General features: G+C 42.1%; 1 protein-coding gene across 1 annotated transcript in view; it reads left to right on the top strand.

Moving 5' to 3' along the window:
- Positions 1–19271, top strand: part of CSMD1 (CUB and Sushi multiple domains 1) — a 1072463-nt gene that overhangs the window by 115218 nt on the left and 937974 nt on the right. The window contains exon 3 of the mRNA XM_063298442.1: positions 12034–12250. Within this exon, the coding sequence (XP_063154512.1) occupies positions 12034–12250 (217 nt within the window). The remainder of the gene's footprint in view (positions 1–12033; positions 12251–19271) is intronic.

Consider the following 19271-nt stretch of genomic DNA (forward strand, 5'->3'; position numbering starts at 1 on the left):
ATTTTGAGGACCTAGATATTTCCTTCCATTTGGCAGGGATTTGGCTGTTTGTGTTCTGGAAAATTTCCCTGTAGAACCAGGTTTGTGTTGCTATAGTAATATGCATCTCTAGACTTTCGTTTGAAACCAGCTCCCTTCACTACTTCCTCTACTGGAGCATTCTGTGCATAAATTAAGAATTACATATTGATTTCCTTTAATAGATAAAAGAAAAAGAAAAACTACTTTATGAATGTCTGTATTTATTTCCTTTGTTGTTCTGATTCTTGAAGCATCTTAATCAGAGCTGATGCTGACCTGGGAGAATTTTATAAAATAAGAAATTGCACACAGAACTTTGGAAGGGATTGCAATGTTTCTTTAGTTATTTAAGCATTTTTATGGCCACCCATCTCACAATGTAGTGATTCTAGGTGGCATCCCTGAAATCTGACTCTTGAATCCTGCTTATATGCTATTTACCAGTTCAGGTAAGGGGACTAAGAAGGTAAAGTCTAATGAGAAAGATAAGTTGATTTTGACTGTTAGGAACTAAAGGCTGTCACTTGAGCAACACATGGAGCAATATTATTAGTTTATTGGTCTTTTATGAATTCACCTTTTGGAACCAAGCTTTGTACAGATTTTAAACTCAGTGCTAAAAATTTGAAAGTCAATGTTTAAAATACTAGATTTGCAGAACTAACTCCAGATCCTCAGGAATGATAATGGTCATTTGTCAGTCAACTATCTCTCAGCCTGAACTATCTGTTAGAGGATAGTTCTGAGAATGAAATAGGATGCTGATTTAAGCTTCCTGAGCAAAGAATACATTTTTAAAAAAGAAGAAAAAAAGAAATTTTGCAACATCTAGGCACCGTATGTGATGTTTAGGATTCTAAGTAATTGTGTTTTCTATGTTTCCTCAACTCTTCTCTCGTGATGTCTACAAGTACCTTTGCAAGATGCCAGAGCCTGACTTTCTAAGCCCTTTACCTACATTTCAGACTGGGCTAGCTTTTGATCTTATTGCAACTAACACGAACAATGACAAAATACTTAGAGAGTAAACCACTACTTTTCAATTTGAAATACTGAAAAGAATTCAGAAACATACCTGGCAGCTGAGTAGTTCTGGGTGCTGCAGACATTAAACAATCACCAGCACTTAGCCAACCTTGGCTTTTCTCAAAATGCAAAGCAGGATCAAACCTATTCAAATTTGGAAGGGAGGGAGACTGTTAGGAAATCCCAGGGCTGTAGACCATGACTTGCTAAAGAGCAAAAATTGGGTATATACATAACCTGCATTTCTCAAAATTTGTTCATTGTCATCACTTGTACCTTCTCAATCAGAATTCCGCAAAACACCTTCCCACGCACATTAAATAAACTAATTTCAAGAGAGCATTAGACCTGAGTGCCAAACCCAGGGTTAAAGAAGAAGTCTAGCACTTTTTTCAAAAGAACACTCTATATGGGTAAGATCTGGCAAGCCTTTTGGATGCACAGGGAGATGCTTTTGCAGAAGCCATGAGTCTGGTCTCTCTGGTAGCTCAACATCAAATGGTCATGGATGGCAGTTCCCTGCAGCTGCTTAAAGCTAGCTGCTGACAGAATGAGCAACCACTCATTGGTGAAGTAATCTAGACCCTCTCCATGGCAAAAACATTCCTTTAAAATTGCTTTGCTATGAGCTGGGGAAGAGTCAAAGGCAAACACATGGCAAGAAAAAGCAGTTAGCGGGGCATGTTCATGTCATGAAAAAAGGGAAAGTGAAGAGTCCATCAAGTGCCTTTTAAATTCCTATAATTTCAAAAGAAATCCATTGCATGATATTAGTTATCACTTGATGACATCAAAGCTCTGCTGGCAACTAATCTTGTGGGTTTTTTTCCACAGATACATGTATGCAGAATATATACACACCAATATAATCAGCAACATTTTCCCTGCTTTCTTCTACAGGGTTATATAGCATCACACAGGGCATAGGCAAAATATTGGGCCATTTTCATTCATCCAATTAATGGGAGCTTAACTTTTAATTCTACCTTCATATCTTATTCTATTATAAGGGTCTGTCCAGCTGTATGAACAAGTCAGCCATCTCAACCGTATCATGCTGTACAAAATTCATTTAATAGGTCAATGACAAAAGGACATAAATGTGTATAACTTCTTAAATAGAAGGTTAGGGGCAGATAAGATTATTCTTTTGAAGAATGAAAGATATAAAGAACCTGCTATTTTAAGAAGATTCCTTATTTAAAAAATGTTCAATAGAAGAACACAAATATCATTGCTTTTATTATCCATGAATTTCTCCTGCCAACCTAATGTCACAAGGTTCTTCTTTCTATTATACATACATTTGAATAACAAGTTGATAATATTCTTTTCAAGAACATGTTAAATGTAATTATTGCAACTTCATAATAAGTCTATCAAGTAAATATATGATGGTTAACTTTTTTGGATTTTCTTCCCATTAATTAATCATTTTCCATTGATTGGGATGTCATAAATATACTGTAATTTGTTCATTACTCATACCTCTCATACACATGCAGCAATTTCCAAATTCTTAATAGCTAGGAAAACATTCTCTGTGTTCAGAAAGAAAGGAAGGTGTATGATTTGATTGATTTGATTTGATTTCATTTCATTTCTATAGGTGCCAAATCCCAACAAGTGACTCTGGGTGGCTTACAATAATAAAATCCTTAAAATAGTTAACATAATTAAAAACAATTAAACAGTACAAAATAAATATATATGGTCACCAAGTAAACAATGCATAGATGTTAGTATAGCCAAGAAATGGGGCATTTACACACTCGGGGCCCTAGGCCCAGGCACATAATCAGGTCTTCACGACCTTACTGAAGGCCAACAGGGTTGGGGACATCCTGATCTCTGAAGGGAGAATATTCCAGATGACAGGCACTACAGCAGAGAAGTCATACCTTCTAGTCCCTGCCAACTGACATTCCTTGGCTGACAGGATCCGTAGCATGCCCAACCTATCAGACCAAATTGGGTGTGTAGAAAAAACTGGGAGAAGACGGTCCCTTAGGTAACCCTGTCCCAAGCTGTGAAGGGTTTTAAAGGTGACAACCAGCACCTTGAATTTCTCCTGGAAGCACACCAGCAAACAATGCAGCTCACATAGTAGTGGTGTTCCATGTGTTGAATATCTGATACCATTTATTACCTGGGCAGTCGCATGTCACTCTTAGTGAGATGGGTGGTGACGAAAAGGGAAATATAAATAAATGTTGTAAACCAGGTCAGAGGTAACTATGGGTTTCCCCAACTGGGCCATGGCTTCACCTTCTAATAATCACAGAGCAATTAAGCCTGAAAAAAAATACAGTTGGTACTAACAACAGCTTTTTTCAACTTTTCAGCTTTGGTACAGGTAATACACACTTAAATAGGAAAAAATAGCATTTCAGTATTTTTGCAGCCTTCTTTCTCTATATCAGTAGAAGACTTTCCTTTGGCACAGGGAATGTCCCACAAGGAAGCCTAGGTTCTAAAGTGGCATTGTACTTCAGTGTGAACTGATCTACATTGTGAGCTGCAATTTTAAAAAAACTGAAATTGCAGGATTCCAGACAGAGCTTTATAAAGGAGAAAACTATTTAATATATTATGGAAAGCAAATTTGATAATGAGCTAGGGATAGATAAGTATATGAAACAGATTTAAAAAAAAATGAAATTCCCAAAGAACAAAGTAGTATCTAACCCTCAAGAGATCTGATTGAAAATGAAGAGTGTGGGAGTGTTTTGGAAGCACCTCAGACTCTTATTTCAGACTTCCACAGTTCCCAGAGGCTGAAACAAAAGTACTGTTTTCTTTCTCTAGAAAATTGAGCTTCTGTAGGTTTCCAATTTGCAGATGACATCCTTATGAGTAGAAACCAATTCTTCAGATGTTTCTTTAAGGCTAAATTACATTATGGATGGGGAAATCCTACCTCTTCTCTTCAGCCTTTTTGTTTAATACATTTCCACCCCACCTCCTGTGTGGACATTCAGGCTTTTAGAAAATAAATCTCTGTTAGTGACAAGAGTTCCCATTCCAACTACAAAAGCCAGGCTGAACAACAACAGGATGCCATCTTCTACTGTACCACATTACATGCAGGACTGGTTGCCTGGCATTCAGTAATCTAGAAACTGACACAGCCAAACAATGGCCTCGTCTAACACAGGCACAACTGAAATTCTGTGAATGACAGCTCAACTCCACCCCAACAAGGGTCCAACTCTACTTGTTGAGCCCATATGTGCCTTTTCCTTCCCTTTATTTCTGACCCTTTCTTACTGACTCAGTTTATATCTTGTGCCTAACATGTTTTAAGTTCGTTGAAGTCATAGTGGCCCTTTTCATGCATCTAGTCATAAGCCATGGTTTCTGAATCACATAGCTCAATTCACAACAAGATAGTAAGTCTAAGTGAAACAAGCCACATTATAATTTAGTATTATAGAGAGTCTCTCACTCAAATTAGTCTTTCCTATGCCCAGATAGCTTGGTCATTCAACCTGATGCAAAGGGAGTATATATGAATTAACTCTCATCTTCCCTTAGCCACCTTGGCTTACAGTTTCCTTAACAAAAGTATCTTGCCATTAGCTTGCTGGCTCTTAACACACAATTTAACCTATCTGGAATTTATTAAGCCTTTCCTGTATCCCCCCCACTCCTCTCAAAATCCTAATGTATATTAAAATCAGCCCCAAAGCATCACCCTATGTTCTAGTATATCTGTGTTTCAGAAATGGTACACCTGGCCAAGCATCCTTGTCAAACAAGATCCTTGATAACAAAAACATCCATTCTGCCTTCAATAGAGACTGTGCAAGCAGTCTAAGAAATGACTCTGTCTGTGACAAGGCTTGCCAGCAGGATTACAGTTCTCCCCACCCATTCAGTCATCATAGGAACATTGCTTTAAAAGACAAAAAATAAGATAAAGCTGACTATGCCTAGAATTTTTCTTTCTTTCTTTTTTTGCCATTATGCAGTAAGAAGGAAGCATTCATAAAATGCAGCTAATGACAGCTTCCTATTGCCAGCTGAGTGGGGTTTTTTCCCCTACAAATTCAAGCTATGTTTAACAGGATATAAATACATCTTTAGGAACTACTTAATTATAAAAGGCATTACATTTAGAGAAAGAAATGTGGCAGTGTCTTTATTATAATGGCTTCGTTTGAACAACTGGCAGATATGCTAGGAAATCCTTCTCTTTTAAAAGGCCTAGCAAATTCCCACAGCTTTAATATCTACTCATTAGAGTTGCTGATTTAAATCCAGTAGAAAATAGTAGCTTATTAGGCCATAGTTTTAACCTGCAAATGCTTTTTTTAATTAAATCCTTTATGTTAGGATTTGGAAACTCCCACAAGCATTTGACAGCATTTCAAGTTAATATTTGAGTCAAAAACCTATTCATAGGAATTTTGGAAATAATAAAAAGTTGCCTGAAATAATCTTGTTTTGGGTATAACAGCAAGTGTTAGGATTATATTTATGCCAGAACTGCATGTGAGTCCAAGCATTATGCACAAAATGCCTCCCCCAACTTTTCTCTTTGCAGACATTTTATTCATTACAAAACAGATTGATTCTATGCCTCAGTGGAATTCTGAGCTTTGGCATATCTATATTCGAGGGATTAATGAGCTCAGCAAGATGGATAGAAAAAAACTGCTTGTCATAAATCAAGGCCACTTGTTGCGGGATTGCCTGTTTAATCAGCAGCATGCCCCCATATAGTTCTGCAGGATATACTAACCAGATGGGGAATAAAAATGTTCTGTGTTGAATCTTAGAATTTAGTCGTAACAGGAACTATTGGAAACTGAAACATTTACTGTCTGCCTAATTTAGGGGCTTTGAGAGCTCTTATGTGATGCAGGAAAAAAACCTGGGGCATTTCAGAATTGTTTCTTAAGTTTTTTTAAACCTTCACACAACCCTCCAATGTATCCAATAGAAGAGAGTATCAATCAAAGCAAATATTTGTAGCTCAGGGTTGAACTGTGGAGCCCTTGGTGCTCTCTGAGCCTTGTTGTTTTCCTGCAGACGTTTCATTGCCAGACTAGGCAACGTCTTCAGTGCCTCCAATGTATGTTGAACAGAGAGGATGTGTGCTGTCCTGAACTCATGACTAAACTTTAGGCTGGCTAAGTAAACATTTGGATGATGTTCCCCAGTGCAGTCCCCTGACACTCACAGACAGCGTACAAAATGTTCAAATAATGGATAGTTCAGAAATGCAGCAGCTCCAGTAGTTATGGACAAACCTTCAGGTGATCATAACACCCCTACTTTGAAGGTTGCACTGATGCCTAGTTGGCTTCCAACTCAAGATACTATTGTAACCTTTAAAACTCTTCATGGTTTAAGTTCTGGATATCATGGGATTGCCTTCTCCCAATAACATCCACTCACCCAGTAAGGTCTAGTAGGGTGGGCTCTTCACATGTCCCCTCAATCAGAAATTTCCACCTACAGGGCCCATAGAAACATTAATTAATCAATCAATCAATCAATTAATTAATTAATTCATTTATAAATTTATTCACCGCCCATCTCTCCCCAACAGGGGGATTCTGGGTGGCTTACAATAAAACAAAATTAAAATATAAAACCGTTACAATTAAAAATACAATAAAGATATAAATATAATAAAATCAGCATGGCGAAGAGATCTTAATCAGACCTTCAGTGTGGTAGGTCCCTCCGGATCACTTCATGGCACTAGCCATCCCCAGGTATAATTATTTGCCCTCCCATTCCAAGCCTGCCTACAAAACCAGGTCTTTAATCATTTGCAGAAGTCCAGGAGCGAGGGGGCTTGTCTCACCTCTGGGGGAAGGATGTTCCAAAGGGTGGGAGCTAGAGCAGAGAAGGCACGCTTCTGAGACCCCGCTAAATGGAATTCTTTTATAGATGGGGCTTGTAATATGCCCTCCCTGCATGACCGGATGGGGCGGGTCGATGTAGTAGGGATGAGACAGCCCCTCAGATATCCTGGTCCCATGCCATGTAGGGCTTTAAAGGTGATAACCAACACCTTGAATTGGACCTGGAAGCAAACTGGGACCCAGTGCAGCTCACGCAACAAAGGTGTTATGTGTGCAAATCTTGGAGCACCCAAGATTGTCTGCGCAGCCGCATTCTGGACCAGCTGTAGCTTCCGGATATTTTTCAAGGGTAGCCCCATGTAGAGCACATTACAGTAATCTATATGGGAGATAACCAGGGCATGAGTGACTGTTCGGAGGGCTTCTCGGTCCAGGAAAGGGCGTAACTGGTGCACAACACGAAGTTGCGCAAAGGCCCTCCTGGCCATGACTGCCACCTGCTCTTTGAGCAGGAGCCGTGAGTCCAAGAAGACCCCCAAGTTATGCACCGGATCTGTCTGGGGCAGTGCGACCCCATCCAGCACTAAAGATGACAAATTCCTGGGAGACAAGGTGCCATTAATCCACAGCCACTCCATCTTACTAGGGTTCAGTCGAAGCCTGTTGTTCCCCATCCAGCCCCCCACAGCCCCCAGACACTCAGAAAGGGTGGTCATGGCATCACTTACTTCACCCAGGATGGAGATGTACAATTGAGTATCATCAGCATACTGATGATACCTCATCCCATGGTGATGAATGATCTCACCCAGCGGTTTCATGTAGATGTTAAAAAGGAGAGGGGAGAGTACTGATCCCTGCGGCACCCCACAAAGAAGGGGCCGTGGGGCCAATCTCTCCTCCCCTATCAACACTGACTGGGACCGGCCCTGGAGGAAGGAGGCGAACCACCGAAAGACTATGCCGCCCACCCCCAACTCCCTGAGCCAACCCAAAAGGATACCATGGTCGATGGTATCAAAAGCCGCTGAGAGGTCAAGAAGAGCCAGGATGGATGCACTGCCTCCATCCCGCCAGAGATCATCCATAAGTGTGACCAATGCCGTTTCTGTCCCATAACCGGGTCTGAAACCTGACTGAAAGGGGTCTAGATAATCCGTTTCATCCAGGATCTTCTGGAGCTGCAATGCCACCACTTTCTCAACCACTTTCCCCAAAAAGGGGAGGTGGAGACTGGGCGAAAATTATCCAGTATGCTGGGGTCCAGCGATGGTTTCTTGAGGAGGGGGTGCACCAGCGCCTCCTTGAAGGCTACCAGAAATACCCCCTCTCTCAAGGATGCATTTATCATCGCCTGGACCCAACCACATGTCCCCTCCCAAGCTGCCTTCATCAGCCAGGAGGGGCATGGATCTAATTGGCAAGTGGTGGTGTTTACAGTCCGGAGGATCCTGTCCACTTCCTCAGGCCCAACAGGATCAAACTGTTCCCAGATAACAAGGCAAGAACGTTCCCCGGGTATCTCCCCAGATACTGCCTCATGCTCAGAGTCCAACTTGGAGTGGATCTGAGCGATTTTATCCTGCAGATGCCTGGAAAACGCCTCGGTTCGGCCCTGAAGATGGATCTCTAGGTCCCCTTTCCCCAGAAGGGATCGGGTAATCTTGAACAGGGCCACCGGGCAGCATTCTGCGGATGCAATAAGAGTGGAGAAATACTGACGTTTCGCCGCTCTTACTGCCACAAGGTAGGCCTTAATAGCCGCTCTAGCTTGTGTTCAGTCAGATTTGGTCTGTCTTCCTCCAGCGGCGCTCTAGGCGTCTCTTAGTCCTCTTCAGAACCCTCAGCTCCTCCGTGAACCACGGGGAATATCGGGTTCGATGTGATAAGAGAGGCCGCACAGGTGCAATCCTGTCCAAGGCCCCGGCTGCCTCCCTATTCCAGGCCGCAGCCAGGGCCTCTGCTGGACTGTGCAGCAGATCCCTGGGTATAACCCCCAGCTCCCTCTGAAACCCTGCTGGGTCCATTAGTTGCCGGGGGCGGACCAATCGAATAGGTCCTGCCTCCCTGCGGAGGGGGTGGCATAGGAGAATCTCAGGCTCACCAGGGCATGATCTGACCATGACAGTGGGGATAGCTGTAACTCTCCCCTCAGATCACGTTGCCACTGCTCCGACAAGAAAACTAAATCCGGGGTGAGGCCACTGTCCCGAGTTGGGTCTTGAATGATCTGAATCAGCTCCATGGCCTCCATGGTGGTCATGAACTCCCAAGCTGCCTCCGAGGTCCATCCCAGGGATGGCAGGTTGAAGTCCCCCAAAACCATAAGCTTGGGGAACTCCACCGCCAACCTCAAGACAGCCTCCAGCAGCTCAGGCAGGGAGGTTGCTACACAGCAGGGAGGCTGGTACACTAGCAACACCCCCAACTGTTTCCGAGAGCCCAACTTGAAAAACAGGGTCTCACACCCAGTCACTTGTGGAGCATGGCCCCTGAAGGCCACAAGAGATTCCCGGATGATGACAGCCACCCCACCACCCCTGCCCCGAGATCTCGGCTGGTGCCATACTCGAAACCCAGCTGGGCACATCTGTGAAAGAGGGACGCCTCCCTCCAGGCCCAGCCAGGCTTCAGTAATGCATGCCAGATCCGCCCCCCTGTCTGCGATCAAGTTGTAAATGTGGGGGGCCTTGCTGTTAACAGACTTGGCATTACAAAGCAGCAGCCGTAGATCAGGGCCTCCATGGGTCTGCTGACCAGGGTCTGGGTTTGAGCATGGAGGGCCGGAACACGCCACCGGTAGTAAACATCGGGGGCGTCTTCCCCGTAGATGGCCCGCCCTCTGGCTCCTGTCATAATGTACCTGGCCCATCACCACCTCGATCCTCTGTCCCGCCCTACAATCCCCTGAGGCTTGTAATTCATTCACCCCCAATCCTGGACTCCAAAGACCCCTGGTTAAAAATAGAGATTCCTCCATCCAAGCATACAATCACTCACCCCCTCATACACTCACTCAATCACAAGGCAATGGGCCCTTCAAATGCACCAGCCCAGGCTCTCGCCGTTGTCAGGGCCTCACCATCGCCTACCCACTCATTCACTGTGCCCCCCTTGGCTTCTCTCACTAGTTGGGGGGCACACAACCACTACTCCTCACCCCCTGTCTCTCACTCAGGAGGCGAGTATTCCCATACAGTCCTTCCCAATCAATAACCTGTACTCCCTTTCCCGCCTCTCACACGTGGGAGGGAGTACCCCATTCAACTTGGAGGAATCTCAGCAGCACTGACAGGCTGTTGATAACTAAAAGGGTGGTGGGTGATCCACAATAAGTCCTGAGGTCTCAGCTCTTAAAACAAAAATCAACATCCACAGACCAGTTCTTCTACTAGGGAGTCTAGATCTTCTATGGGTCACTGGACCCCCACTCAGTCCATTTATCCAGGGTCTGCCCCGATGTTGCTGCTCACTCTGCCCACTGCGCCGTCGATGTTCACACCGGTTGAGTTGGGCCAATGCCCTCCATGTTATCTGGAGAGCTCTCGCCAAGGCCTTGGGAGCAGTTTTTCATGGCCAGGTGGTTCCTTCTATCGGCGACTCACCCAAGGCCCGCAGCACTGCTGGTATTCGCGGAATCCACCGTTCTCCACAATTGCCCCCCCCAACTTGTTCAGGGGGCTTCAGCACACTTCCCTGCCGTAGCTCCGGCCGCACCTCCAACGCCCACACGAGGCCCGTTGCGCTGCAGATATCCCCCGGGTCCAGTCGTTGCCGGGTCCACCGCGCTGCCAGCATCTGCATCCGCCAGGTCCCGGCGCCACCGAGGCCCAGAATGGCCCAGCAAGGCACTCCCCATTCGTTCAGGGGGGCGCTAGCAGCAGCAGCCCCGGCAGCAGTTCCAGCTGCGAACGGCTCCGGCTCCAGCCGCTCCAGCCTCCATTCTCTTTAATAGTGTTCCCTCAGACATTCAAATGCTACTGTCCCTCCTGATCTTAAAAAAAGCTGTGAAGACTTGCCTATTTCACCAAGCCTTGGGGGAATGGCTGCTTTGTTTATCACTCTGGATAAGTAGTCATTTTTAACTGTGTTTTTGGAATATTTGGCTCCCAGTGCACATACTGTAGGTTTATAATGTACGATCTTGGTTTTAGGTTTTGACTTTTATATATTTATTTTAAGGCAAATTACAGATTTGGGGAGTTGTATACCACTCAGAATTGATGGATTGGAGAAGTCTATAAGGCCTGTCAATTAAAAAATAATAATAAATAAAGACATGATCAAACATTTTATTTCCCAAGGTGGGGAATAAATTTTGTTATCCAACAAAAGTTTTCCTTAAGTCTCAGCTACTCCAGGATCAACATATTCACCATTAGCAAGATTAATGATTCCATCAAACCTATACTCCACTGCAATCTAATATCTCTTGGCAGCTTCCAGGTTTTACACTGTAATAACAATTAAAACATCCACTGTAAAAACACCAACATAAATGGCAAAGTAATAATAATAATAATAATATGAATTAAAAATAATAAAGACAAATGGTACAATAGAATACATAAAAAAAAATCCCCTCTGAAATAATTGGTTTTCAGTAATTCCTGAATGCCAGCATGGAAGTTATTTTTTAAGAAGTTGTTACACTAGGTAGTTGGAGTTGAGTTGGGGACTTTGATATTTAGAATTTAAGCTGTGTCAAGGCTTTCCAGCACTCAGTTCTAAAACTTTGCCCCATTATTTCCAGGGGCAAAGTCCAGTCTTATAATAAGAGAAATTAAGTGAGTGCACTGTAGTGTGCATGGGGCAAATTCACCAGTAATCACCATTGGTGGATTAGGTAGCAGGTCTTCTACGATAAATAATATGAATCTGATGTAGGTTTATTCTGTATCGCTTACTGTTTTCTTTGTACCTCTATCTATTCCTAATGGTTATGTCCTTAACAATGAGGGAAAAAAATGGCTGTTTGAAATCAGCAGGAGCTAAATTTGTTGCCATTTACACAGTTCAATGTGACACTGTATGAATAGATAGAATTACATCTTGAAATGCTAAATTTTCAATCTCGAGCTTGCTTTATGTGGATTCTATTATAGGGCAGAGAAATAAATGATTAAAGTTGTGTTCATTTCTCCTTTCCCTTCTTGTTTTTCAGGTCAGAACTGTGGAGGTTTAGTACAGGGTCCAAATGGTACAATAGAGAGCCCAGGATTTCCTCACGGCTATCCAAATTATGCCAACTGCACATGGATCATAATCACAGGCGAACGTAACAGGATACAGTTATCATTTCATACTTTTGCCCTTGAAGAAGATTTTGATATTTTGTCTGTTTATGATGGGCAGCCACAACAAGGAAACCTAAAAGTGAGGTAAAGTCAAGTCTAGCTATTCTTGTAAACAATATAGAATTCCATGTCTCTGCGTAAGATGGGTGGTGATGGTGATGGTGATGGAATTCAAAATATAAATAAATAAATATGTTGTGCCATAAAGGTGGTTTATTCACTGCTCTGTTTGGCTGCTTTATATACTGTATGAACTCCCATATGCAAGACACTCTGCTTTTCATAGTGGCAGATATGTTTCTTCAAATCAAATTATTTTTCCCTTTATGATATCAGACTTGGACCAAAATCTCTGCTGGGTTGCTTGCTTGCTTGCCTGCTTGCTTATTTATGTATTATTTTTCTGAAGCAATTGTGATATGTCAGGATAAGACTATTGTTGAAAATGTCTTGTTTCTTATGCTTATAAAGAAGAACATATTGTGTTGCTAAAACCCATTTAGCTCTGCTATTAACATTTGAAGGGGAAGGTATGGAGATATTCATATTGACTTGCTATTCAGCTCAAAAACCAGCCTATAAGAAAACGTATTTCTCTCTGTAAGTCTGCTTATTGTTGTTGAACAGCACAGATACATCATCTCAGCAGTAGAATCCCTTTTATATAAGACATTTCTTTTAAGTATAAAAGAATTTTATATTCCTTTTAATATTTAATATTTATATATTTTATATTCCTTTTATATAAGGAATTTATATAAAACAAGTTCTAGGTCTGCTTCAAAGAATTCTTCTAAAAAGGGGGCTTATTTAGAAGGATACTATATATTTTCATTATAATACACTTTGATTTGAACGTATTATAATGAAAATATAAATGAATGTATTATACTTATAGTATACTTACAGTATTTCTCATAGATAGTCACATAATGTTAGAAAAATCTAAAACATCAGTTAGTTGATATTTATATCAACTCAGAACTTTGTCAAGGACTGAAATCCAAGAACAAATAATTCTCTATTCCCTTCATTGAAAAAATGGGTCTTAATCCACAGCCCAGTGAATTAATATAGGCCAGTGTTTCTCAACCTCAGCGACTTTAAGATATGTGGACTGCAACTCCCAGAATTCCCCCACCAGAAAGCTTGCTTGGGGAATTCTGGGAGTTGAAGTTCACACATCTTAAAGTGGCTGAGGTTAAGGAACTCTGGTATAGGCTAACCCCTGCCTAGTAAAGTGTTTGGGTAACTCGTCTTTGAAAACCAAACTATATATGAAGTAGGAGATCAAACTTCAAGATGTCTTCATGGTTCCTCAAAACATCTGTGGATGGTTTTTACTTGAAAAGAACTGTGAGAGTGGAATTTAGATTTGAATGAAATGATGGTTCTGAGAGATTAAATCTCTCTTCTGAGCCGTAACATATGCAGGCAAGGTGGGCAAAGAATAACCCCAGCCTTTTCCTAATTCTTATGCTTGTGATGCTTTATTATTGATTCAGTTACTTCCAGCTTCTGAATCAGACTGAAGAAAGAAGGACCTGCAGTGACCTAGCATGATGAAGAATCTAGGAGTTCATTTCCCCTTACTTATGAACCATTTTCACTAGAAGACTTAAACACTCTCTCCTGCCTCAACTTGAGTTGTGAATGGGCCAACCAAAATAACAATGTTGCTGCCTCCCTCTTGTCTGTGCATCTCTTAGATTCTGCTATGTCTTGGAAAGACACACTATTCCCTCCCCGGTTCGGTAATGCAACAGGAATGCTCAGTGTCTCAGTCTGGAGTCTCTGGGATCTTCTTTTATAACAGCAATATGTAGGTCATTATTTAAAAGCATTGTGCAAATGTATGATGAACTGTGACTCAGGAGTGTCTTACTGCAACATCCACTCTAATGAGCAAAACAGTGCTGATAATGAGCGCCATCACTAAAATAGCAGGTTCTAATTAAACAAGAACAAAAAGCTCTAAGGATACACTCTTCACATTTTACACTTCAAACAGTTTATTTTAGATACACAGTTAACAGCACTTATGACAATGCAGAAATATAAATATAATATTGAGGTCAGGAATGATGGTATCAGTTGTGCAATTCTATGAAAATATATTGCTCACTGCATAATGTGTTACACACACACATCTTAAAACTGTGAGGTTCCCTTTGAGACTAAATTTACGTAATTTTAATAGCACAAATAATTGTTTAAAGATGTATTATTATTTTTGCTTTAAATGATATTTGTCTGCCAAAAAATAATTTTGCAAATTGAAGTGGGATACTTCCATGGGGTCATGAAGAGTCGGACATGACTTAACGACTGAACAACAACAACAACAAATTTTGTGGGGTGTTTGGCTCCCATTTTATTGGTATAAAGTTGCATAGGGTAGCCCACGCCACCTGAAAGTCCGAGACACTTTCCCTTTACAAGATGTATGTGCATGGGTTTGCTTATCGGTGCATCTGCGTGAATCAATCAATCAATTAATTAATTAATTTGTTTATTTTTTATTTATTTATTTCTGCCAGAAGCAGCTTTAGAACAAAAAACAATGGAATCAAAAGCAAAAACTAAAGAAGCTAATTGCTTATAAAATCAAATATCCAATTCACAAAATTAATGGATCCCAATGTATATCTAGCAAACATTTTCTCACCAACTGCTTTCTGCACATATGCACAAATAGCAAAAAAAAAACAAAAAAAACCCAGGAGGGAGATAAGAGATGAGATACTACAGTGAGAAAGGAAAGACAATGGAACCTGGGGAACTGGACTGGTGAGAGACGGAGAAACAGAGGTTGCTAACCATAGCATAGTATAGCTATAGTGCAGATCTTCAGAGTTGGAGATCTCTATTCCATTTTTTTAAGGAATATACCTACTGCAATTTGTGAAAGGTTAAGTAACAGTTTAAACAAATTCAGTGAGAATTATTTCTCACTATATGAAGACACACACTTTCTCTGTGTGTGTCTAAATATTCTTATTCTGGTTAGGTTTAGATTGTACCTTTCTGCTTACAGAAGTACACATGGCAGTTTACAACCCAAAAAACAAAATACAAAATATAAAACACAGCAGAAAAATCAGTATAATTAGAATCACAGTTAAAATCTGTATTATTAAAATTAGTTAACAATTAAAAGCTCAGGAAAAGAGATGAATGTTGTGCTGCTTTCCTAACTACTGGGATTTTCGTTCATTCGCTTCTGACTTTTCGTGACTTCATGGACCAGCCCACGCCAGAGCTTCCTGTCGGTCGTCAACACCCCCAGCTCCCCCAGGGACGAGTCCGTCACCTCTACAATATCATCCATCCACCTTGCCCTTGGTCGGCCCCTCTTCCTTTTGCCCTCCACTCTCCCTAGCATCAGCATCTTCTCCAGGGTGTCCTGTCTTCTCATTAAGTGGCCAAAGTATTTCAGTTTGGCCTTTAATATCCTTCCCTCAAGTGAGCAGTCTGGCTTTATTTCCTGGAGGATGGACTGGTTTGATCTTCTTGCAGTCCAAGGCACTCTCAGAATTTTCCTCCAACACCACAGTTCAAAAACATCTATCTTCCTTCTCTCAGCCTTCCTTATGGTCCAGCTCTCGCAGCCATATGTTACTACGGGGAATACCATTGCTTTAACTATGTGGACCTTTGTTGCCAGTGTGATGTCTCTGCTCTTCACTATTTTTTATTTATTTATTTAATTTATTTATCAAATTTGTCACTGCCCATCTCCTCTGACCAGAGGGACTCTGTGTGGTTTACAAACAATAAATATATAATAAAATTTCAATATAAAACACACTAGAAAACAATTTCACAGAGCTAACAAATATAATAAAATCCAGATGGCTGTGGTCTCATTCAGTCATTGCATAGGAGGGGCACTTCAAGGCACTAGCCAACCCCAAGTATGACTATTCTCCTCCCTGCCCCTAGCCCAGTGGCAGAGCCAGGTCTTCAAATTCCTCCGGAAGCTAGGAGCAATCGGGCTAATCTAACCTCCGGGGGCAAGATGTTCCAGAGGGTGGGTGCTACTGCAGAGAAGGCCCACCTCCTGGACCCCGCCAGATGGAATTCTCTTGCAGACAGGGTCCGCAACATGCCTTTTCTGCATGACCGGGTGGGACAGGCTGATGAAGCAGAGAAGAGGCGGTCCCTCAGGTAACCTGAGGGACAGGTAACTCATGCCATGTAGGGCTTTAAAGGTGATAACCAACACCTTGAATTGGACCTGGAAGCAAACTGGTATCCAGTGCAGCTCATGAAGCAAAGGTGTTATATGCGTCCTTCTCGGGGCACCAAAAATAGCCTGTGCAACTGCATTCTGGACCAGCTGAAGCTTCTGGATACTCTTCATGGGTAGCCCCATATACAGCACATTGCAGTAGTCTATATGGGAGATAACAAGGGCATGCGTGACTGTTTGAAGGGCCTCCTGATCCAGGAAAGGGCATAACTGGTGCACAACACGAAGCTGTGCAAAGGCCCTTCTGGGCATGGCTGCCACCTGCTCTTTCTCAACCACTTTCCCCCAAAAGGGGAGATGGGATACTGGATGAAAATTATCGAGATTTGTCATTGCTCTCCTCCCAAGAATTAAACGTCTTCTAATTTCCTGGGTGCAGTCAATGTCTGCAGTAATATTTGTGCCTAGAAATACAAAGTCTGTCACTGCCTCTACATTTTCTCCCTCTATTTGCCAGTTATCAATCAAGCTGATTGCCATAATCTTGGGTTGTTGGCTTTTTTTTTGAGGTTTAACTGCAACCCAGCTTTTGCACTTTCTTCTTTCACCTTCGTCATGGGGCTCCTCAGTTCCTCTTCACTTTCAGCCATCAAAGTGGTATCATCTGCATATCTGAGATTGTTAATGTTTCTTCCAGCGATCTTAACCCCAGCCTTGGATTCCTCAAGCCCAGCATGTCGCATGATGTGTTCTGCATACAAGTTGAATAGGTAGGGTGAGAGTATACAGCCCTGCTGTACTCCTTTCCCAATCTTAAACCAGTCTGTTGTTCTGTGGTCTGTTCTTACTGTTGCCACTTGGTCATTATACAGATTCCTCAGGAGGCAGACAAGATGACTTGGTATCCCCATACCACTAAGAACTTGCCACAATTTATTATGGTCCACACAGTCACAGGCTTTAGAATAGTCAATAAAAGAGAAATAGATCTTTTTCTGAAACTCCCTGGCTTTTTCCATTATCCAGCGGATATTGGCAATTTGGTCGCTAGTTCCTCTGCCTTTTCTAAACCCAGCTTGTACATCTGGCAATTCTCGCTCCATGAATTGCTGAAGTGTACCTTGCAGGATCTTGAGCATTACCTTACTGGCATGTGAAATAAGTGCCATTGGTTGATAGTTTGAGCATTCTTTAGTGTTTCCCTTTTTTGGTATGGGAATATAAGTTGTTTTTTTTTCCAATCTAAAGACCATTCTTGTGTTTTCCAAATTTGCTGGCATATAGCATGCATCACCTTGACAGCATCATCTAGCAAGATTTTGAACAGTTCAGCTGGGATGCCATCGTCTCCTGCTGCCTTGTTATTAGCAATGCTTCTTAAGGCCCAATCAACCTCACTCTTCAGGATGTCTGGCTCTAGCTCACTGACCACACCATCAAAGCTATCCCTGATATTGTTATCCTTCCTATACAGGTCTTCTGTATATTCTTGCCACCTTTTCTTGATCTCTTCTTCTTCTGTTATGTCCTTGCCATCTTTGTTTTTGATCATACCCATTTTTGCCTGGAATTTACCTCCGATGATTCTAATTTTCTGGAAGAGGTCTCTTGTCCTTCCTATTCTATTGTCTTCTTCCACTTCCGCACATTGCTTGTTTAAAAATAATTCCTTATCTCTTCTGGCTAGCCTCTGGAATTTTGCATTTAATTGGGCATATCTCCCCCTATCACTGTTGCCTTTTGCTTTCCTTCTTTCTTGGGCTATTCTAGTGTCTCAGCAGACAGCCATTTTGCTTTCTTGATTTTCTCTTTCTTTGGGATGTATTTTGTTGCCACCTCCTGAACCATGTTGCAAACTTCTATCTATAGTTCTTCCGGGACCCTATCTACCAAATCTAGTCCCTTAAACCTATTCTTCACCTCCACTGCATATTCCTTAGGAATATTAGTGAGCTCATATCTAGCTGATCTGTGGGTCTTCCCTAATCTCTTGAGTCTGATCCTAAATTGTGCAATAAGAAGTTCGTGATCTGAACTACAGTCAGCTCCAGGTCTTGTTTTTACCCACTGTATAGATGTCCGCCACCTTTGGCTGCAAAGGATGTAGTCAGTCTGATTTCAGTGTTGTCCATCTGGTGACGTCCACGTATAAAGCCATCTCTTAGGTTGTTGGAAGAGAGTGTTTGTTATGCAGAGTGAGTTGTCTTGGCAAAATTCTATCAGCCTGTGCCCCGCTTCATTTTCTTCTCCCAGATCATGCTTACTTGTAATTCCAGGTGTCATTTGACTATCCACCTTAGCATTCCATTCTCCCGTGATGAAAATAACATCTCTTTTAGGTGTGTTGTCCAGTAGGTGCTGCAGATCCTCATAGAACTGCTCTACTTCAGCTTCTTCAGCATCTGTGGTTGGGGCATATATTTGGATCACTGTGATGTTAAATGGCTTACCTGAATTCAAACTGAGATCATTCTATCATTTTTTGGATTGTATCCAACCACTGCTTTAGCCACTTTACTATTAACTATGAAGGCTACTCCATTTCTGTGGTCCTCTTGTCCACAGTAATAGATCTGATGGTCATCTGATGTGAAGTGGCCCCATTCCAGTCCATTTCAGCTCATTGACACCCAAAAGATCTTTAATCTTGACATCTCACCAATAACCACGTCCAATTTGCCCTGGCTCATAGATCTTACATTCCAGGTTCCAATGGTGTGTTGATCCTTGGAACATCAGATTCGCCGTTCACCACCAGCACCGTCGGCTGCTAGCCGTCCTTTCGGCTTTGAGCTAGCTTCATCATCACATCTGGGGCTAGTTGAATTCATCCTCTGTTACTCCCCAGTAGCATTTTGACCATCTTCTGACCTGGGGGTCTCATCTTCCGATGCTATACCGACATATCTC

This window comes from Candoia aspera, chromosome 1 (genome assembly GCF_035149785.1).
Source record: "Candoia aspera isolate rCanAsp1 chromosome 1, rCanAsp1.hap2, whole genome shotgun sequence".
NCBI classification, from domain to species: Eukaryota; Metazoa; Chordata; class Lepidosauria; order Squamata; family Boidae; genus Candoia; species Candoia aspera.